At 38.3% G+C, this 23863-nt stretch overlaps 1 protein-coding gene across 1 annotated transcript in view; it reads right to left on the bottom strand.

Annotated features, from left to right (window-relative positions):
- DIAPH2 (diaphanous related formin 2) overlaps positions 1-23863 on the bottom strand; it is an 868850-nt gene that overhangs the window by 503560 nt on the left and 341427 nt on the right. Inside the window, exons 18-19 of the mRNA XM_031944530.1 lie at positions 9123-9221; positions 7130-7224 (exon numbers count right to left, since the gene is read on the bottom strand). Coding sequence (XP_031800390.1) covers positions 7130-7224; positions 9123-9221 — 194 coding nt within the window. The remainder of the gene's footprint in view (positions 1-7129; positions 7225-9122; positions 9222-23863) is intronic.

The raw sequence follows: 23863 nt of genomic DNA, 5'->3' as shown, positions 1-23863 counted from the left end.
TCATCTGACAACAAAGACAGCAATACAGGGCTTCTTGTTAAAGCATGAATTTGGTCTTTAAAAACAAAAAGTGCTCTACTCACTAACAGTAAGTTACTAGAAATATGAAACTTCAAAAACAAGTAACAGAAACCCAAACCCCAACCAATGAACCTTTGTAATTCATAGTGACAGGCTATACTTTATACAATATATGACTGAGGATATTTGCAATTTAAGAGCTATTATTAGTTTTCCTCTCAGAACTGGCAGTTCAATCTGAGTGACTTCAGTGGTAGGGAAAATGATAACAAGCAGATCTGTAAACAAGTCATATTAATTTATTTTCTTTATGCCAGTATCAGATGTCCTACAAATTTAGTTTTAGGAGTTCATATAATTCTTACTGAAAATAAAACATTAAAAAATTGTACCTTCATAACCTTTTAAATATTACCATTGAAATTTCTGAAATCAAAGGATTTTTTTTTTAAAAAAGCACTTTCATTTCTCTCAAGTCACTTGAAATCATGAGTGAAAACAGTGATGAAAAGTGAAATCTAACTTGAACCGTGTTTTTGCTCAGCTCCCTTTCAACTTTATGTAAAAGGAAAAAGCATTATGCAAAAAGTACCTAAGTACATACTAGGGAAAAGAGGATCTCATAATTGTACTGTCCTTCATTTTATTTTTTAGCTTGGACCCGTGATTTCATCAGGGCAACTAAATGGTACGATGGATAGATTGCTGGGTCTGGATCAAGAAGACTGATCTTCCAGATCTGAAATCTGGACTTAGATACTTACTCTCTGTGTGAACATGAGCAAGTCAATTCACCGTTTGCCTCACTTTCCTCACACAAAATGAACTGGAGAAGGAAATGGCAAACTACTCCAATATCTTTGTTGAGAAAACCCCAAATGGGGTGACAAGAAATTGAGCAGAACTGAAAAACAATCCAAATACAAAACGTGATTTCATGAGTATAGGGAACTCTGGAGAAGAAACACTCTCTCTTTCCAGGGCATCTCATAACTAGGAGAAGAAAGCTCTGCAATTTAGAAAGATTCCCGGGGCATTGGCAATTTGGGACTTGCTGAGGGTTTCCTGACCAGAAAGCCGGCTCTTTCCCCACTGAGCCATGTTGTCTCATGGCCTTTTAGCTTGACAGACAACGCTACCCAGGCTAGGACAAAATATATACTCTAATAGTTAAATGGGAAAGAGAATACTGCAGTCTATTGCTCACTTACAGAAAATGCTACCACCTAGTTTAGACCAGAGATGGATTTAGCATCAGAAATTTCAACTCTGACTTTCCCACCACATGTAGAGAAGGTTGCTCCCCTATTTCTCCCCATCAAGAGACATCTATAAGCTCGGTTCCTATACCCATATTCGTAGTCCTATTAATCCAAGTCAAAACAAAAGAGCCACAAGTTACAAAGGATTTTCAAGTCTATCTCATTATCTCTACCACTAGAATGAACCTGCTGAGTTTCAACAGTGTAGGTTCAAGTACTGAGAATTCAATGCAAAGCTACTATGAACCGGGAATTATAGGTAACAGCAAGAGGAATGACATCCCATAACTGGAATAAAGGAAGAAGAAAGGACCTAAGCCTCTTCAATCTGTAGCCAAGTTCCCTATTCCCAGAACATCCCAAACCTTCTTGCTCCCCATATCTCTGCTTGCTGAAATCCTTTCAGAGCGATATGAAATGCTACTACATGTAAGACCCTTCCCCTCTCCAAACCCCACTATCCCCCCCAAAGCCCCTTTTTCTTTATCTCTCCATCCTATAGTGATCATATGTAGCACTGACAGTTACTTGTATATGGGTTTCTATATCGGAGGTCGTATGCACATGAGAGAGGGACCGTGTCTCATCTTACGTAGGCATCGCTCCTAGATACCAAGGTGATGAATGGCGGCTCCTTGCTCTTTATACTTCCTTATGACTTAGTATATACACTGAGTTGTGACCAATATCTTCTTCTTGGTAAATATCCCCCTATCTCCTAGTCTGGTTCTATATTTTTCAATTTTTTTAAAAAAAATTATTAATGGAAAAAGAAAAGTCTTTGCTTTGTTTGTGTCATTTAATGGCTTATCACTCACACTCAGGGAAAATATTGTCAGTTGGTGAACAAGCATTTAATGTGTGTCCTAATTTTTTAAGCACTGTGCTAAGAGCTAAGGATCCAATAAAGCTCCACTCCTCACCCCAAAAAGGTAGCAATGGGTAAAAAAAAGACAAGGTCACATGTAATTAAGAAAGGACACTTGGTTGTTGATGAACAAAGTGCTTTATTTCAAGGGGTCATGGATTTCAAGCTCAAAGTGACCCTAGAGGCCTTTGGAAACAGCCTCTTTACAGATTGTATAAAGAAATATTTCCTAAGTGTAAGTCACCATGGCATAAGTACAGGTATAAAGTTAAGAACAAAATTGTAACAATGGGAAGAAGTTTCTTGCCTAAAGAGGCAACTGCTTTAAGACTCGAGAGCTACATATTTGTGATCACCACTGAGTATAGACAGCTTTTTAAGGGCAATGGAAAAATGCACAGTGGGGCTAATTAGCTCATGGCAGATTACCAGGGATGACTTACACTTAGGAAATGGTATTAAAGATCTTTTTGAGGACAAGTATGATCAGAAAGAGAGACCATCATGTTGTGGAGTTGAAGAAAAGGACAAGAGACAGTCTCTGCGGCACACTGATATCTTAAAATATGAATATAACCAGACAAAGGTGGTGGTTGTATCACATGAATATGGAAGACGTATGAAGAGGTAGAAATATAAAGGGAAAAAAATACATGGAAAAAAGCAGCCATTAAATTAGACAGAGAGATATGTCAAAGGACCCAAAGAAATGAAAAAAGATAGCTGGGTGAAAGAAAATAGCTAGGAAGGAAGCCAAGAGGAGCTACAAAAGACCAGTGAATTAAGAAATGTGGAAGCAAGAGGATGAAAACACCCAAAGTATTTTGATAAAATGCTTTTCATATTTTTTATCATCTCATTAAAAGTAATTAATTACACATTTCACAATGAAGATGAACTGTAAAAAATATTTAATTATTGTTACTATTACTGACAATATTTCATTTCCCCCTAAAGAACCATGAAAATGAACTTGGTTAACATAAGTTCTTAATTAACAGAAAAATGCACTGAAGTTCTACAACCTTACTGGAACTCTAGACTTAACTGATATACTCTGTGTCTTTGGAAGTCATAGACCTTGGATGCACCAAATTGCATGAGAGACATAAAGGGACAGATAAATACACACACATTTCAGTGTTTGATGCTCTTCAGAATCCCTTCATCCAGCAAATTGACATCAACTTTAAAACTCATATATCTTCAGCTGCCCCTATCCCTAGATTCCCTCCCTCCCTCCAACTGGATCCTCAAATTAAGGATGATGCCCAGGGGAGTTATTTCAGCATTTCCCACATAGTAACATTTCTCTGGACATCATTGTACCCTCATGCAAGGGAACATGCTCCCTCCCTTCCCTCTTTTAACTTCTTTTTATGTGTTATCTTTCCCAGCTAAATTGTGAGCTCCTTGAGGGCAAAGACTTCCTTTTTGGCTTTCTTGGTGTCCCCAGAACTTAAACGCAGGACCTGGGACATAGTAAGTACTTCATAAATGTTGACTGACTGATCTAAATAGAATAATAACTGGAAATATAGGTGGGGGGAAGGGGGAGAATGAGTCTATTAACTGTGAATGTAAAAACAATTATATGAAGTACAATGGGATTCTGTTTGTAGGAATAATTATGCTCTAAAATGAGTTAAGTGGGGGACTTGCAGGAACTATTTTCCCCTCTAAGGTAGAAGAGACAGTCACCTGTATTTGATGATAGGTACAGTGTGGCCTGCAGGCCAAGGAAAGCATTCTTGTCAGCATTGCCTCTGCTGAACAACAGATTTAAAAGATGATGTGATTTGATGTCATGTGACACCACACCTGGAAAAGATTCATGTGGCAAGAAAGGAGGTACTGCTTTGATGTGGCTGTGCCATACAGCCAGAAGGCTCTAGCAAAGTACAATGTCCTGCACAAACATATATCATCTATAAATGAGAGAGGAAGGAGACCAGACTATCCATAAGAAGCAGTGGCAAGATATCCTCCATGGAGGCATTTCTCTAGGTCCAGAGATGAAAGGAGAGCCCAGGGGCTTTATTTCTCTTCTGCTAAGGCACAAAATGAGCACCCAGGAGAATAAAGATGGCGGTTCATTTGGAGCAATGCAAGGAAGAGATGGAAAGAAAATGTGAGCGGAGAATGGAGAGAAAACAAACAACACATACAGGTCCAGCAGGGGTGCAGCTCGTCCTAGAACACAGTTTCTCAATTAGTAGTCAAAGGTTTTAGAATAAATGGAAATTTCACTTCAGGAATCCACAAGCTCGGGATGTACGGTGGAATAAAAGAGTCAGAAGGCATGTACTATATTAACAGAACTGTCCGAATCCCAACAAATAAGGTGCCAAAAGAGAATGATTTCTCTTGACTTTATGGTGCTCTATCCCTACAACATCCCCCATGGATGATTCTATCTACCTAGCTACTCTCTCATCCAGAAAGCCTATTCGTTCACCATGGTAGAGTGACTTAGTTCTTCTGCCCTTCTGACTGATTCACTATCTCTGATTTGAACTTCCGAAGCTAAAACAGAGGTACTCTCAAAGTTATTCTCTCTGCCCTCTTTAAAAAAAAATCCATTCTCATAGTGTCAACTATCATCTCTATTGCTGTGTGAATTGGGAGTCAAAGGATCTCAGTTTGAATCTTGGCTCTGCTACTATCTGCTGTGAACTAGGATGAGTGACTTAATGGTTTCAGGCACAGTTTTCTCCTACATAAAATCGGGGAGGTTAGGTTCCCTTCTAGCCCTAAATCTCTGATGCTAAGATTCCAAAATTTCTCCAAGGATGACTCCTCTTTGCCTGTCTCAGATTTCTGCTTACAGGTTCACTAAATCATGTCTATACTCAACATGTATAAAACCTCTACTTTCTACTGATCCACTCCAAAAAATACCCACTCCCTATCATGTGGCTTCCACATGTCTTGCTGTTATCCAGTTCTGAAATTTCAGAATGATTTTTAATCTACTTTTGACTCAGAATCATACCTTTTCCTAATCTCCAGCAATGAAAAAACACATCTGTCACTTCCTCCAGTGTAAAGCTTCTTCCACCTGCTACTTTTAGTCAGTCCTACTATGGTGGTTTCAATGTGGGCCTAACTCAATCTCTTGGCTCTCAAATCTCCCTTTAAAAAATTCTATAGGACACCAGAAGACCATCTTTCTGAAATACCATCTGATTGTGTTGTTTTCCTGTTAAAAACATCTTTAGGATTTTACAAATATCTTCAAATTGTCAAAAATCCTTAGGATGGCATTCAAGGCCTCTTGAAGCTACTCTGAATCTCTATTTCTAATCTGATACTTGGTAGTTACTCTCCCATAAAAACAAACAAAAAAACCCAACATTCTTCTGGCTCCCATGTAAAGTTGAATTTTCTCTAAAAGCTGGTAACTTCACTCTGCAGTCTTATCTCCTATTACCACCCCCAACCAAATCTCTAAATTCAAACCCATACTGCACCCTCCACCTCCATACCCTTGCTCAGGTTTTTCCTGTAAGCATAGATTGACCGACCTCTTCCACTTCATCGAATTAATTCCTATGCCTCCTGAAAATTCATCCTAAATGCAATTTCTCCCACAAAGCTTTTTCTTCATGAAGTACCTTTCTTTATATGTTTCTAATGTACTTATTACATGGTACTTTGAACTAGAGTTTATCAAATGTTACCGTGAATTACAAGAGGCATTTTGTTATCTTCTTAACAGCACGAACTACAGCATTGCTCAACCTGGCAGCCCCTGCAGGGTTTAGTATAGTGTTTTGTACAGAGTGGGTGTCTAATCAGTGTTAGCTATACTGTATCCTAAGACTTCACTGGTCAAAGTAAACCATGAGGATTTCTTCCCTGCGTGAACTTCTATAGAGCTTATTTTTAATAACAATCATTTAGAACTCATCATAGTCTAACTTATGTAAGGGACAAAATTGTGTGTTATTATCACTCTATGTTTCCAGTATGTTTCTTATTTTAGGACCACTTCATTCTGGCCCACTTTCTTCCTAGCAAAGAAACAGCTTTTGTACTAAGAGGGATTATGCAAAGGTACTCTTTTCACCATTGTGACACAGTGCAAGAAACACAGAGAACCAAGTTAAGGAAGATTCTGACTTTCCTGTTGGCACATTCAGTCAGAGGCTAATTGAAAGGACAAACAGGTTTTAATTAGATTGAGTCTAAGTAGAATCAAGTGCAATGTGTGTCCAAAGTCTGGAACAGGGAAGAACCAAAGGATGCAGCAAAAGGGAAAAGGAAAAGAGCCCACAGGGAAGGAGTCTCCACTGCAAGAAGAGCTCAAAGTTAAGTATTTAAAATGATGCAATATGATATTGCTGGAATCCAAGTGATATACACAATGACTGCTTGTAACACACAGCAATGTCAGGGATCATTTTTCTGCTATATTTAATCCACAAAAGAATGCCTCTAAGTGTATTTGTTGTGTATGTGTATCTTAATGGGAATAAGAGAAACACTGTACAAGCTCATGAAAGACTTGCTTGGTATTTCTCACGTCCAGAGATCTAATAAGTCATGATGCAATTGCATATTCCCATACAATGAAGCAGGAGTGTCATGGTGCTTGAAGTACAGAAGCACAGTGCAAGGTACCCCAAGAGACTTTCAGGTTCCCACTAAATGGTAACTTACACAAAATAACAGCATGATATCATGCTATCTCCAAATGAACAAATCAAGAAGGGAAGGGGGAGATAGGAGAGAAGAACAGGTCATAGCAAAGGTCCTTTCACCTGTGCACAAGCACTTGATAATCATTTGTTCCAGAAATAAAAAAATACAGCTCCACGTGCATAATTCTTACAAATGCTCCTCAATACTCCTAACTTAGTGTTAACTGAATATACAACATTGGACATTTAAAGCTTTCCCCTCGATAAGGAAACAATAACCTAGAAAAATCTTCTGCACAATGAAGTAAACATTATGAACCAATTTGACTTACGTGAATTAAGGACTCACTCAACATGTCTTCATTCACCTCCAAAATGATGTTTTTTATATCTTCGTAAGACATGCGATAAGAACCCAAGAAGATAGCTAAAATAAGAGATTTCATAAAAATTAATCTCAATATTAAAAATCAAACCTTTCAATGCATATTTCACATTTTTGTTTTTATTTTCATCACATAAGCAAGAGCCACTTCTAATCATGAGATCCATACTTGTTATTAAAAGCTGTTACGAGTCAATGTGACCAAGACCAAGACAAATGTTGTGGTCTTGGAGCCCAAGATTCAATACTGATATATATATATTTATTACAAATAAAGCCAAAGTGACAAGGCTTCTGTTCCTAGGGTGTTTCCTTTCATCTCAAAGCAGGAGCTCCAGTGGAAATAGTCAAAAGCATCCCCAGATGATTGAGAGATAACAGCTCAATTTCTTTTTCTCAGGCATGAAGTTATAGTAACCTACTAAGTAACCATATCATTAGTACTACAATTCCTTTTCCTCAAAAAATTCAAAGCGTCTGAATAGTCAATGTTAGGTGCCTCCCTGCTGGGACTCCTCCAGAGTGGTCTGAACTTCTTTCTATTTGGACTCACCGTTTCCTCTGTAAAGCATTTATTTAACTGGACACATATCATTATGTCTTCCTATAGCCATTTGCAAATTATACACACCAAAGTACCACAGTTTCTCTGAAAGTATTTTTTATTTTTTTAAGCAATACCCTTTCATCTTAGTTTTCCACTGAACTTAAATTTGTGCCAAAAGTTCTGAAACCCTTTCTTGGTGCCTAGAACTACACTAGTCAAGCGAGTGATTCACTTGCTTGGAAAATCAAAAAAAGCTCCTGATTTTCGAGGTAATCTAGGGGAGTGCTTCTCAAAGCATGATACCCGAAATATCAAGAGGTCAACATCATTTTCAAAATTATCTAAGACCTTTTAATTTTTAACACAAAAAATATTAATTGATATAACTCAAACAAAAAACTCTTTGGGGGATTCTCAATAATATTTTAGGATTTAAACAGGTCCTGAGATTAGAGTTTAAGAACTACTAAGTTAGGTTTCAAGGGCCAATAGAAAACATCATTATTAGAACTATTACGGAGAAACTGCTAATTACATGCTGAATAATGGTATACAAAAACACTTTTTAGATGTGGTGTGGGCCCAGTCCCAATATCTCCACTACAGTCAATGGGAGAATCCAAGTGAATCCTCCCATAAAGCAACTCATATTCCCTGCATAATAATCTTTGATAAAATGGACCTTGATATAGTACTGCAGTCATTGATAAAATAAAAATGCTGTTGTTATATTTAAAAAAAAAAAAAAAAACCTCTGATACATAAGCAAAAGACCCACCCAGCCACTGATCACATTCCACTGAGCATGTTTTGACTCCAGAGTGAAAATTATCCCATATTAAAGACTTTGATGAATACGTCAATAAAGAACATCAATTACATATTTGCTTTTGCAAACTGTATACTGGCTAGCTATAGGTTTCAAAGATCAGACTATATTTTGAATACAGAGTCCTCTGTGTGCACAGAAAAAAACCAGAAAATTTGCCATCTTTGTGCAAAAGTACATCTATTCAGCAGGATCACCTATATACCTTTTAGAGAGATAGAAAGGAATAGAAAATAAGACAGCAGAATGAAGACAAATATTGTGAAGGTAAAGTTCTCAAAGGAACCTTTTTCAGAATCATTTAATATCTATAACAATTTTATCACAAATCAGCTATGATTGCAACTGTTTTTTAATGATCTTAAAAAAAGAGAAAATACTTTCTCCCAGGAAAGCTATAGACAAAAATTAGCTGGAAGAAAAGAATATTCAAGAAAACAAGCAAAGCATAACACTGAGCTGATAATTTCATGTTTGAAGAAGTTAAGAATTCACAGTTTTCTTTAAAGAATTTAGTAAAAATGGGGGAAGAGGGTTAAGGAACCCAAAGAATGATTTACATACAGAGATTCTGAGCAGTTTTTCCATCCAAAATTCTCAATTCTTTAATTTTTTTCTTGGCAGCAACTTTCTTTTCTTCTGGGACATCGATGTTCTTTTTAACTGAAAAAAAAATTGAAAATACACAATTGCAACATTAGAGTAAGCCATATTAACTACATTAATAAAGTTCATTCTGAAATCAATAAATGTGTTTATTTCATTAGTTCAGGGAGGAGGAGAAACAGAAAGATATAGACCTGTTTAGAGGTTTCCCCGCAAATTAAATACTAGCTCTTAAGCAAAACAGATAAGTGAAAGAGAACCAAAATCAATCGTTGCTTCTTACCTAATGTGTAACATTAATTATCACTACCATTACCAACAATATCACTGTAATTAATATGCAGTAAAATCAGATTAATTTGGCTGGACATGGTGGCCACTGCATACCCCTTTTACAACACTTTCTAATCTATATGGTTGATTCATTCAATATTATTATATTGAAGCAGAGATAACATTAACTACTAGGAATCTGCTAATTCAATACTGCTGAGTCTACTGGCAACATTAGAGAAGACTTATGTCTCATAATCCTATTATTGGCATCACTATGAATATACATAAAGTATCTGAAAATCTACTATCTCCCTCTAGTAAGGAGGGAATTGGAGTCAAGGGAACTTGGCTTCAAATCCCAACTTTAACATTCAATAGCTGGGTGATGAAAGGCAAATCACTGGAACTCTCCAGTTTCCGTGTTCTCATCTGCAAACCTGTCCTAGCCATCTCAGAAGTGGTTTGGGGGCTTAAATGAGGCAACCTATGTAAAGCACTTTATGAAACTTAAAGAGCTACATAAAAGTCACCAGGTTCATTAAAGTTATTTCCTTTGGCCAACTCTCTCGTCAGAGGAAGAAAGCTGGGCCCGAGTCCCATTGGGGCTAGCCTGAATCAAGCCAAGTCTCGGCCTCCCCCAGCACTACTCCACTCTGCTACGGAGTGGAAGTAAGAATCGGGTCCCCAAAGTACAGAAAGGCATCATCAAAGAACTTGGAAAGCAAGACTTTACAACAAGAAACCAAGCAGAAGAATATCCATTCCAAGGTGTAAATTACCTTTGAATATAAACTTGAATATCTAGCATATGAAGAACTGAACTACAACACACTATTTGAACAGAAATATTTTGGTAGTGCAAGAAAAAAGGCCTAAGCAGCTTAAGAACCATGCCTTGCCAGCTTTGGAAAAGCAAATCTACTTTTTTGTTTAAGGGAAAGGGATTCTTTTATTATTGTAAGGGATACTCTGGAAGGAAATTTCCTTTCCTAATGAAAATCTCAGCTGCCTTGTCCTCAAATTCCTCCCTGCTGAGAAAGCATTCCTCCTCAGTCACCATCACAGGTGCCGAAGTCTTTTCCTCAAGTCTTCAGGGCTGACCATGTTGCCCTCTACACTGAACTGCAGTGGCTCCCAAAAATGCCCAGGGCCAAAGATAAAGTCTTCAGTTTGGCCTCAAACTCAGGCTTTGCTGTCTTCTTATGCTTTATTCTCGTCCACACCTATAGGATCCAGCTACACAGAACTACTGGTTGTTCCTCAAAAATGGTGCTTCATCTTCCATCTCCGTGTATCTGTACTGGTTCTTCCTCCATGCCTGAAATGGTGTCCCTCCTCAACTCTGCTTCTTAGTTTCCCTGTCTTATTTCACTTTCTGCAGGAGGGGTTCCTGGTCACTCAAATTTCTTTTACTCAGTTCCTTCCCTTCCTGTTCATTCTTCCCTTACAGGACCTTGCCTACATAAATCTCTTTATCTAGGTATTTACATGTTGTGTCCCCAGTTAGAAAATGGACTCCTTGAGGTCAAGGAATATTCTGGTTGAAGGAATGAAACCTGAGATCAAATTTTTGAAATTACCACTGACAATGAAAAATCAATGAGTGAAATCCAGTGCCGAAAACAATTCAATAGGTCACTGAAGCTACTCACCTTTTCTAATAGCCAAGAAACTTTCAATGCAATACCCACATGAGGAGCTACTCTTTTTTGAAATAGTATTTGTTATTTCTAAATGCTTTCCTGAGAAATCGCCACCTCACACTTGAGGGACTGCTTCCTGATTAGCACTGAAACATCACACTTCTCCCTATAGTAGTACAACTGTGATATGTTAAAAATTGCTAGGTTCCACAATGACTACAAATTTTTACGGAGTTGTTTATCTTTTCACGTTTCTCTACCACAAACAAAAACAATTTTGGACTCAGACCAATTTGGAAATTGTGAACTACTTGGATGGAAATAACATGATGTTTTTACTGTCCAAACACGGGTGACACGAGAATCCTTATTCCTTATCGGCATAACTAGAAAACATATCCTTCTAAAGGATGAGGACTATATTTTGAGGAGATGCTTCCTCATGCAAATGCAACCTAGAAAGCCAAGGGAGTTGAAGCCAACATATTGTGCTAATTTGAGTATTTAAATCAACACTGTTTAAAGACAATGACAACCATGATCATATTGGTAGTAAATACTTTTTTTTTTTTTTAATGGACAGTAAGTGTTATGCTGATGAGAAAGTCATCCCAATGGTTCCATTCAATAGATTTTCTAAAGCATCATTCTCTTAGGCTTCCACTTAGCTGAATATATGAGGTACCCAATGTTTCTTAGGAGGTTCTGCTCTTTTAGCTCCCAAGACTATTATCCCAGGCCTCTTCTAGTGTTTTTAATAGTCAATATAGGGTGCATGTCAAATATGACTCTCTTTCCTGGATGACTCTATCACACATTCTAAGACAGAGCATTCATTGCCCAAGATTTCTATCATTTCTAGTTCGGTTACCTGGATCCAGGGACACAAAGCAGAAGACTAAAAGACTTGGGCTTAACTTCTTTTGTTCTGCCTTCCTCCCTTTCTTTCTCTCCTTTCCTTTCTCTCTCTTCCCAACTCTAATATTCCATCATTATACAAAACTCCCAATGAAGCAACTTTCTGTATAATGGATAAATGCAACTTAAAGTCTTAGAACTGCCAAGGTAATGCTGGAGAAACTGAGCAAGATAGAGATTAGAGAGTTATTTAATAATTTATTAAATGGGAGAGATATACAGAACCAAATGGATCCACGATTTGGTCCCAGGGCTGAATGAGACTATCGTCTCCAAGAATGCAGCCAACAATATGACTTCTCAATCACTTATTATACACATGGCTCAGATGCAGGGGGTAGACTGAGGCAGGGGCGGAGTCAGGGTGCTGAGGGGACTCTGACAGGGTGGGATGAGCTACTGGAGATGGGATGACATAATCAAGGGGAGGCACCTGGACATGGGGAGAGGCATCTTGATAAGACGGTATCTGATATTCTAATAGCTTGGGATGGGGAGAGGCATTCTGATATTCTAAAACATAAGATCTTTTATCCTTATCAAGTATTCTGATAAAAAGGGAGGAGAGATTTGACAGCACTGAGAAGCAGGGAAACTGAAGGAAAAAAAAAGAAGGCAGGACCATGTCAGGATAATTAGGGAAACTGAGTCAGGACAATAAAAGGGAACTGTAGCATAATACCAAGTCACAAAGACATTATGTAACTTGCTTCCTCACAGAACCAAAATACATTAAAAGTAAGCTAAGGCTGAAGGTATTGTGACTCTAAGTAGTCAAGCTATAGCCTATATTTTTTGTCCCAAAATACGCTGCTCCTCAGTCTTGATACACAGGAAAGGTTCATAACTACAAATTGTGTACAAAAGTGTAGTAAGCTAACTCCAAGGGTAGGGTCCCCTCCCCTTAGGATTCTATAGGGAGAGACCAAGAGAACACTTGATGAGTAGATAATAAAGCAATTCTTAAGGATTCTCCCAGCTCTGAGATTGTATAATTTTGTGATCTAGGATTGCCCTCTGCAAAGTGTCTCAGGATTCCTTTCCAATCTTAAAAATGATTGAAGACCTCAAGGAGTTTTCATCAATGTTTATTTTATTGAAAATCAAAAAAATCTTACTATTATTATGAAAAAAGCATTGTGCTCAAGGAAAGGGTGTCAGGGCCCCCAGGGATCACACTTTGAAAACCTTTTGGACAGTGATCATGAGGTTATTAGGAGGTCCCTTCTGAGGCTAAACTATATTTTATAATCAAAAGTGTTTAGCCCATTAAGTTAATCCATTTCATGTAAAAAGTGAAATCGGTTGCAATATTGAAAATCCATACTGTTATGACTTAAGCCGATGTCCTTTTATTTTAAATATTTTTGTCAGTCACCCAGACGATAAACATTTATCAAGCTTATACTATGGGTCAAGAACTGTGTTAATCCATGGGGATACAATCAAAGGCCAAAACAGTCCCTGCCCTGCAAGGAATCATTCCAATGATGGAGGAAAAAAAGTCAAAATTCTGGCATAGATTAGCACCAACTTGATGGAAGGAAATCTCAGCTAGTGGCCAGGGAGACTATTAATATTATTCATGAATCTAGTGTGTAATTTAAAATATCGATTACTTTTCAATAATAATTCAACTAAATTTTCAACTGATTTCTGATATTTTTTCATGGTATAGCTTGGATGCATAAAATTTACCCAAGTCAGAGGATCTTCTTCACATTATGAGAAAGAAGAATTAAAAAGATGAGTATTATACTTGTGAAACATCAATTATCTATAGATAACATAATGCATGTCTGTGAAAAAGAAAAGACCACCACTTTTCTTTCATGTACTGAAAACAATGATTCACTAAAAGGAGAAAGTCTCAGGTGCGTACAATATGTACATTATAAAAGCAGAGAGCACGTATACATACATACTCCAATAAATAAATGTCTACATGTGTCATCAAAGATATCTGAAAAAACAACTGGTGAAATGTATAATGCCCCTAATTTTAGAGTAGGATAAACCTTTAAGGGCCACTGAATAGAAGCCACTCCAAAGAAAAATCTGCTCTACAACCAACCAGACAACAGGACCTTCAGCTTTTGCTTCCTTATCTCCAGGGAGAGGAAGTGGACTGCTTCCCCAGACCCCCTTTTTCTACTTTCAGGTGCTTCTAATTCCGAGAAATTGATGGCTCAGTGAGTAGAGGGTTGAGCCTGTAATCAAGAAGACCTGACTTCCAACACTGCCTCAGACTCCTGCTAGCTGTGAGATGCTGGGCAAGCCACTTCACCCTATTTGCCTCAGTTTCCTCACTTGTAAAATGAGCTGGAGAAGGAAATGGCAAACCGCTCCAGAATCTTTCCCAAGAAAACCCAAATGAGGTCATGAAGAGTCAGAGGGGAGTGAACCACAACAATTCTTAGAAAGTTACCCCCAAAATCGCCTCTTAGCAACTCAAAAGCATTGTTCCAAGATCTGCCCTCAGGGCCCAAGGAGGTAATACTCCTTTGATAAAGGCCCTTCAAATAACTGAAACTATCACCTCCTCCTCTACCCCCCACTCTAGACCTTTCTCTTCTCCCAGCAGACAAAGGGAACGCTCACTGTGTATCAATCTTTAGAGCACAAAATGGAGCCAGGCCAAAAGTATCTAGCTAGAGTGGGTAGAGAAACTGTGCTAGAAGTTCCATCAAATGCATAATCCTTGCGATGTTGCTGTTGGAGGAGATTTCTCCCCATTACCTTTAGTACTTTGGTACTAGAAAGATCCTGTAATTAAAGACAGCAGAGTCCAAGTTCTGGTGCCGGGCACAAATCTCCCCCCCCCCCCGTCCCCCCTTCCCCTCCCCGCCCCCGTTAAAGGAGGCTTAGGCGACAGTTTGGGGACACCTGGCAAGGCCCAGGCCAGAATAGCAAAGCAGATTAGCAAAGCTAGTAAGCAAGCAAGTTTTGCTTTTCAATTGTTTTCCAGTTTATTTGGTGAAGAGTAACATATTTGTTTACCAAAGCTTGTAAAGAAAAAGCTGATGCAATATGCAGGAAGAAATTGTTTTTCACTTGAACCAGTCACAGTATGTGCTGCTACAGCTGTGAAATTTGGACTTTCCCTATTGCCTACAGCTGTGCACTAACTAATGCAGCCTCCAGAAAGGGAAATTCATTGTGACACCCACGTGGTACCTTAAGTAATCGAGATGACATTACCACAAGTGTTCCAGAAGTTTAGAGCATATTCAAACAAGACTAACGCTCCTAATGGCAGGAATCACACACAAATACCTTATAATGAGGCCCTAATTAAGGAATAAACCTTACTGGTTGGAGTTTATAAAAGCACCCCCCAAACCAGGGAGCACATGTTACTCTGAAATTAACATCTGCATGACTAATAGACTTGTACACCTGTTCATTAAGCCAATTACTAGCGACAGCTAAATGTCACCAGAACACTGGCTTTAACAACGCAGTTAATTTTTTATATTTTAGGAGGGAGCTCAACAGCCCAGGTGGCAGCATGCAAAGGTCAAAGATTATCATCTTCTAAGTTTGAAGGGCTTACTTGTTTGTGGCTTTCTCTAAAAACAACAAGAAAGAAAGAAAAATAAGATTGAAATGCTACTCAGAAGCCTGAAAATGGGATGTGCTGCCTACCTCATACTGGGAGATAGAACAACCTGCCTGCTGAATGAAATTGTCCCAGGTCTTTCCTGTTAGGCTTTTAATAACTTCTCCTTCTGGGTCCTCCTTCATTCAACATTGAATTTTCTTCCCAGCAGACAGACCTCCACATTTATTGGAGGAGGTGGACCAGAATTATATAAGAAGCCTAGGAAAACATAGGGTGAAATGCTTATCTTTGAAGGCAATACCTTTGCAGATCATGGATGAGATCACAAATCTAATGCAGTGTCTGGGTATCTGCCTGCAAACGTATGGTTCTCTTCATCTTGGAGATGAAGCTAGCGGGCTCACCATATGTACATTTCACCGAGTAGAATTCCATGAACTTTCACAATTCTGAAGATGAATTTCCCAACCCAAAAAACCCAGAAGGCTACAAACCCACCTCCTAAGATTGTGAATGAGGAAAATGCACCGGAACATAAGAATAGCACAAATGTATACCACCAACCTAACACAATATGCTTGTCTTCAATTTCCTGAAGATCTCACTTCAATGTCTCACCTCCAAACGGTTTGCTTTGTGTTTTCTCTTCAACCCCACCAATCGCATGCGTAATGCACCTGAGGCAACAGTCCTTTTGCTTAGCAAGAGGGGACAGTAAACAAATCGCCAGAGAACCAGAGTTCCAGAAGGAACTCAACAGGTGTCTCATGAAGGTCTATTACTAAAGCATCCAAGACAGATGGTTGAGAGGAGAAAGATGCCAACAGTGCCCCCATGAAACACCAACCCCATCTTTAATCACACTTGCAGCCAGAGTCCTCTCTGATGCCTAAGCAAACTGTCCTTTTTGGCATTTCCTCTTTCTCATCCTCTGGAGATAAGAACAACTGCTTACCATGTCTCCTTCTATAACAAATGATGGGGAAATAATCCATTAAGAAGAAATCTGGGCACCAGATATAATTAATAAGTATCTGAAGTCTTAGATAGCAGAACATAGGGAACTACGACAAATATGTCACACCGAAAGCCATCCCCCCCCCCCACAGATAAATGACCAAAAAATATGAACCAACAGTTCTTAAAATAAGAATGACAAACTATTAATAGACATGTGAATGACCATGCCACATCACTAATAATGAAAGGCAATTTTTTAAAAAAGCTTGACGTTTCACATCACACCAAGCAAATTGGCCAAAATGATGAAATGAGTGAATCATCAATTATGGATGGATTACAGAAAGACAGATACATTAATACACTGTTAGGAGCGTTTTGCATTGAACCACCCATTCTTGGCAGCAATTTTGAATTATACTTTAAAAAAGAGGATTTAAATCTTCATACCCTGAACACATCTTGGACCCAAAGAGTCTACTGCTAGGCATATCCGACTATCCTTATATTAATAATAGTATTTTCCTATCTCCTACTCTGCGGCCAGCACTATGCTAAGTCTTTAAAAATTGTCATATTTCATTCTCACCACAATCCCGAGAGATGGGTGCTATTTTCATCCCCATTTTGCAGACAAGGATAAAGGTTAGATCATCTGCTTAGTCACATAACTAGTAAGTGTGGCATTAAATTATGGGGGAAGGGGAAGAGAATAATCATTTATTAAATGTCTGCTGTGTTTCAGGCACTGTGCTAAGTGCTATATAGATATTTCATCTTCACAACAATCTGGGTGGTAGATGTAATTATTAGCCCCATTTTATACACAGGATAATTGAAATAACCAAAGGTTGTGACTTGCCCAGGGTCACACAGCTGATAATTGTCTGAGGCTAGATTTGACCTCTGACTGAAGTCTCCCTGACTTTGGGTCCAGTGCTTTGTCCACTGTATCATCTCGATGCCTACTTCAAGAAAGGGAAAGACAAACGCCCCACATACAGCAAAATATGTTACAACACTTTGGGAAGTAGCAGTAAACAGGAAATAAGGCAGATACTCCCTGACTGGAGAATAGGTCCATAAATTACAGTCCTTAAATATAATGAAATACTAATGCAGTGTGAAAAGAGGTAAAGATGAATATTACAACAAGATGCATATATACTGCCAGAAAGTCAAGCAAGCAGGAATGGGACAACAATACAGGAAGAAGGGTGGGAGAGAGGGAGGAAGGAAAGAAGGAAGGGAGGGAGAAAAAGAGGGAGGGAAGGAAATGGAGGAGAGGAAAGGAGAAAGGGAGGAGAGGAAGGAAAGAGTTAGAAAGGAAGGGGAGGGAAGGAGGAAACAGTCATGATGTTTCGAGCACTGTTCTAAGCACATGACAAAGATAATCTCATTTGAATCTTACAACTCTGAGAGGTAAGTGCTATCATTATTCATTTTATAGATGAAGAAAGCAAAGAAGACAGAATCTAAGTGACTGGCCCAGAGTCACACAGCCAATGGAACACTTAGCTGCCTCAAAATTCAATGAAATATAATTAAAATACACAAGCCTGGCATTGAACAGCCCTTCACTTCTCTGCAGAGATGGGGATGAATGTAAAGGTGGAACATAGCATACGCTGTTGGATTTTATTGATGTGTTGGTTAGTTTCACTAAGCAGTTTTCCCCTCTTGATTTTTTTTTTTATTCCTTATAATAAGAATGGATCTCTGAGTGGGAAAAGTAAAGGACTATATTGGGAAATTATATAAAAATAAGAGAGCAATAAAACATATTTTGAAATGAAATCATTTATCAGTAACCTTGGAGAGAATAGGGATCAATCTGGTGATAAGACTGGAAAGCATGCTACAAGAGGTTGGAAAGCGAGACAAAAGAAGGTATAAGCAATGGATGTAAGCAGTTTTTTTTTTCTTTTTTGATAATGAGGGTAGGAGATAGCAAGAGCACAAGAATAAGGCATTATGGGGACAATACACAAGAGAAGATGAGGAGAGATGGATCAAGCATACATATGGTGAAGTTGGCTCAGGCAAGCATATGGACCACTTCTATATCTAAAGTAAGCAGAAAAAGAGGGGAAATGTTCAAAGGCTTTCAGACAGAATAGGGGATAAGTAATTAACCAGTATTTATTACCTACTTTGTGCGAGGCACTATAGCAAATATTGACAACAAAAACATAAAAATGAAAGTCGCGGACTTTGAAGAGCTTAAATTTTTTTTCATTCTTATTAAATCATTCTACATATAAGTTTACACAAAATATATACAGGATCAACTATATGGAAGAAGTGAAGCAGGAGGGGAGCTAGGGATCAGGAAAGGTATGATACAGAAAGTGCAGGGCAGCCTTTGAACAGTCTTGAAAGCTAGAGGAGATGCTACACAGCAGAGGGAAGGTGGGGACAACTATGGCATGAAGGGCAGCTGAGTGCCTTGGCACAGAGAAAAAAGATAGGAAGAAAAGCCAAAAGGCCACTCTGGTTGGACTATATATTATAGGAAAGGGAGTGATGTATAATAACATTAGGGAGACAGGCTGGAGTCAGGTTGTGAAAGACTTTCAAAGTTGGGAATGTATATGTTTGGTAAAATCACGGAAGGTTACTGAGCAAGGCATTGAGATAATCAGAGGGGACCTCCATGACAGCCTTGAGTCCCTCTTTTCTCACCCAAGATGAGTTGAGGACCTCAGCTGAAAACAGTGGAGGTGAGGGGGGTGAGGAAAGCTTGGAGGAAAGAAGGCTTAGAATGCCTTCTAAGCCTGCTTTTCTGTCACCTTGCTCCAAGCACTGTATAACTTAAAAGGGGCTACCCTGAAAAGATCACTTTGTGGTTTTCTTTCTTTCCTGGGTCCCTATGACTAAATAATTCATCACCTAAAAGTCAGGTTGCAATGACTTTCTCTGAGCTAGGGTCCTCCTTGGAAAACAAAGTCTGCCATTAAGATCACATTCTCAGTACCAGGAGAACAGATTTTTAAAATTAATGTTAAATGATGTAACATCGCATATAAACATTTACTCAGTGAGACTGACTGGGCACTGTTCATCATATATGGATGTGTTTCCTTCTATCTTTAAGATAAAAAGAGAATCAATCCTAGCTATAATGGTATGTGATAAATACAGATAAAGTTGAAAGTAGGACAGGAAATTCCAGAGCAATACCCATCTGAAATGTAAAGTTTTCTTGGAATTGGCTTCTCAAAGAACTGCTGCTATTATTAAATATGTAGAATCAACATGGAAAGAGCGAGTTGTGAGCAGGAAGAGGAAGAATGATGTTGGCCAGATACTGGGGAGGGGGGCATATTACAAGACAATTAGAGTAGTAAGGTTTACCCTTGAGCCTGCAAGAGGTAGAAGAGGAAAATGATGAGATGATTGCAGTCGGCTTTCTGTGAGCATGATTCAAGCAGAGATATAACTTCTTACATGTTTCAATACAAACTGTTCCACATGCCCCTAGAGAGATTCTGAACTGGGATTTCAGGAGAGAACTATAAGAGAAGTGTTGCAAAAGAAACAAATCAGAGAGCACCCAACCTTGTCTCCTGTGTCTGCAAAGTTTTGGGGGGATCAGATAAGTGCAGCAAACTGTGAGGCCTGGGAGTCCCTAAGAATTAAGGAAGCTGAAGATGGGAAATGACCGAGATAAAGGGATGATGGTGTTACTATGGCTCCACTGGCAGAGTTAGAAAAAACTTTAATAAGGAAGAACCAAGGAGTAATCCTGGAAAGAATAAGAACCAAAGGATGAAGAAAAAAGGCTGCAGATGGAAAAGCTTCAGAGTGGAAACACCTTAAACTTACTGATCTATTCCAGCCTCAAGCTACCTTCAGAGCAAAGAGAAGGAAGGATGGTGATAGCTTTGAGAAGTGTGCTAAACACACAAGTGAGCTGACAAGGAAAAGATTTATAAATGATATGTTTCTATCAGAATTTCACAAAAATTTCATGAAGAAATACATCAGATAGTATGGTTGAACATGCTTAATTATTAAAAGGCTCAAGAGAACTCACAGGGCCATTCTGACTTCAGTTTGATAGAATTTTTTTTTCTATGCTCTCAATGACTTATCGATTTACTGACTTTTAAAATCCAAAATACCTGTTTTGTAAGCAACACCTAGACCTGGGAATTGGTTTAACTTTCTTCTTACAACATAAATTTATCATTTAAGCCAGTTTGTTCTGTGAATATTTACAGTTGTTATGCTGTTATTTTCTTGTAAATGTTGGAACAAGGAGAAATCTAATTTTCAATAAGGATTTTAATTGCCTAAATTGAAAGAAAATTTAACAGGGAAGTAATATAGAGTAACAAGGCATATGTTTTTAAAAACCAGAGTGATGCAGCCTTGGAATAGTAATATTCTTTTTCTATATAACTTTATTTTCCCTAATTACATTAAAACAATTTTTAACATTTTTAATTTTGAGTTCTAAATTCTATCCCTCTCTCCTACCTCTTCTCTCCCCTTTCTGATATGTTAAACAATCTTACTGTAAAATATAACTTGTGAAAGAAGACAAATGACAGAGAGAAAGGGAAGGGGGAACGGAAAGAATATATACTTCAGTCGGTATTCAGACCCCATCATCTCTTTTTTTGTAATGGCAAAGAGTTAGAAACTATTATTATGTGCTGCTAAGCAATGGATGATAAAAACGATAGTATCAAAGAAACCTGTCAAAACTTATATGCACTGATGCAGACCAAAGTAAGTAGAGAAAGTTGAGAAAGAAACTTGACGACTCTCATCAATGTGATAAGCAGTCATGATTTTAGAGCACTGATGATGAAGTATTCTACTCACCTCCTAACAGAGAGGGGATGGGTACATGACAAAAGAAGAAATTTGGTGATGGTAGGGTGTTTGTTTTTTATTTGACCATGCATATTTTAGGAGGTTTTTGTTTTTCTTATATTTTCCCCTAGGCAGGGAGAGTGGGAAGAAGAAAAATAATAAATGCTTGTTAATCGAAGAAAAAATGAATTCCAAAAACAATAGAATTGCCTTGAATTTTTTAAATATAAAAGAAAGAAGAGACTCAGAACTAGGACTTTATAACTCTATCCTAGCAAAATGTTTCCATGTGACTCTTGTCTAATAGAAGTTTGATCTCTGCTTCACTAACTACATTGTTTCTGTGGAGTTGATACAACTCCCCCTAAATAAGTTAATACTCTGTCCTTCAAAATGGTCTACAACTCTCCAAATACATAAATCACTTCCACCAAGGCAAACCTACAATTAATCTGCACGTTAGACGCAGTGAGGTTTGATGATTTACCCATAATAGAATACAGATAATATTTACCAATTCCAAGATGCAGTCCTAGACATAGCTGACACTAAGTCCAATCCATTACTACTAATGCCTCTCTCCCATTCATAATCTATAAAAAGATACGAAACTTCTGAGAAGTATTATTAACTCAAAACAATTTAAGTAAAGAGAGTCAGAGAGAACCAATGGCTTGATCAAAATTGTACATTAGTAAACTGAGACCTTTCATGCTTCAAGCGAAGTGTTTTCCCATAATGCCCATCAACCCTGCTACCATATAAATGTGACCATTCTTTAAAGTAAGGACCTACTGACTTTATCCTCAGCATAGACCATAGCTTTAGGCAGTGAGCAGGAATTAGAGAGAAAAAAGTATTGGACTAGGCCACAGGGGTCCTCAAACTTTTTAAATAGGGGCCAGTTCACTGTCCCTCAGACTGTTGGAGGGCCGGACTATAGTAAAAACAAAAACTTTGTCTTGTGGGCCTTTAAATAAAAAAACTTCATAGCCCTGGGTGAGAGGGATAAACATCCTCAGCTGCCGCATCTGGCCGCGGGCCATAGTTTGAGGACCCCTGGACTAGGGATTCAGAAAATTTAATTTCAACCCAAGCCTTTATACTCAAAATCTCAGCAGCGCCTGCTACCATACTGGGATACCTCTCTACTCAGGATGCAGGCAAGGTACAGATATTATCAGTCATACCCTCAAATATTCTCTGACCAGTAATCAAGTAATATTTGTAACTGGAAACAAACATGTGCCATAATGAATGGACAATTGTGAGATAAGAATGTAAAAGAATATTATTACATGAAATTAATATCAAGAACAACAAGGACAAAGAATACAAAGAAATAAGAGCAAGTTCAGTTTTTGATGTCACTCAAAACTGTAAATGAATGGACAGAAAAAGAGACAGGTACTCAGATTGTGACATCAAAAGTGGGTAGCAGCACAGTCTAGTGATGGCACTGGCATCCAGCAACTATGTAGACAGGTCTCTAGTATGTTGGGCAGGTTATCCATGGAGGATTTGTGAAAGGATAAGAACAAAAACTCCTAAGTTCAAATCTTCCAAGTCATTAAAATGAGAAATTCATTTAACCTCTCTGTGCTGCAGATAAACTAGGTCATGCTAGATCTAAATTTGATGATCCTGTAATCTCTGAAATGCAGACTAAGTAAGTATCAGAGAAACTAGGGGGGAATGGTGACAATTCCGTATCTGGCACTGGAAGCACTAAGCAACAAGAAGACCGTAGTCTCAATAACTCACCTTGTAGCTCTCAAGCAGTATTCATCTGTGCATGTATAGGAAGCTAAATGTGATAGAAATAAAGATATTTAAGAGGTCAAGGACGATTTTGTGTGTGTGTGTGCTCTGTTACTCCTACCAACTCATTTCTGTGGCTTCCAATGACAGGAAGAGCAAGCTCTGAATTGAGGAATGAAGGAATTCAGTAACGTTTTCCATTTATAGAACTATGATCTCTCTTGACAATTCTATCATCCTTATAATAAAAAAAAAATATGAGAGAAGCCTTGGGCGTGGCCCTAGGCACTACCCAGAAAGCACAGGGAACTGAATATACCAGTGTATTGAAGCCGGGAGAAAAAATGCTAGATTATGCAGCCTGTTGACAATATTTAATTGTGCTTCTGCTAAAAGGGCAAGATTAAATAATCAGTCAAAAAGCATTTACTATGGGCTTATCAGTGCTAGGTACTCTACAAAGGGCTGGAAATACAAATACAAGCTAAAAGCAAAAAGAGACCTGTCCTCAAGAAGCTCAAATTCTAACGGGGGAAGTCCACAAATAAAGTGGAACTCCAAAGTAGAGCAGGACAAGGAGGTAACTCAGGAAGGCCTATGTAGCGTGATCTAGAGAATGAGGGATGGCTGGTGCGGTGGGCCACAAAGTGAAGATTCCAAATAAGAGCTAACATTTAGATAGCATTATAAGGTTTGCAAAGTGAAATACACATTATTTTTTTTTTTGAGCTTCACAATAATCTTGGTAA

This window comes from Sarcophilus harrisii, chromosome X (genome assembly GCF_902635505.1).
Source record: "Sarcophilus harrisii chromosome X, mSarHar1.11, whole genome shotgun sequence".
Taxonomy (NCBI): Eukaryota; Metazoa; Chordata; class Mammalia; order Dasyuromorphia; family Dasyuridae; genus Sarcophilus; species Sarcophilus harrisii.
This window is presented reverse-complemented; position numbering and strand designations above follow the sequence as displayed.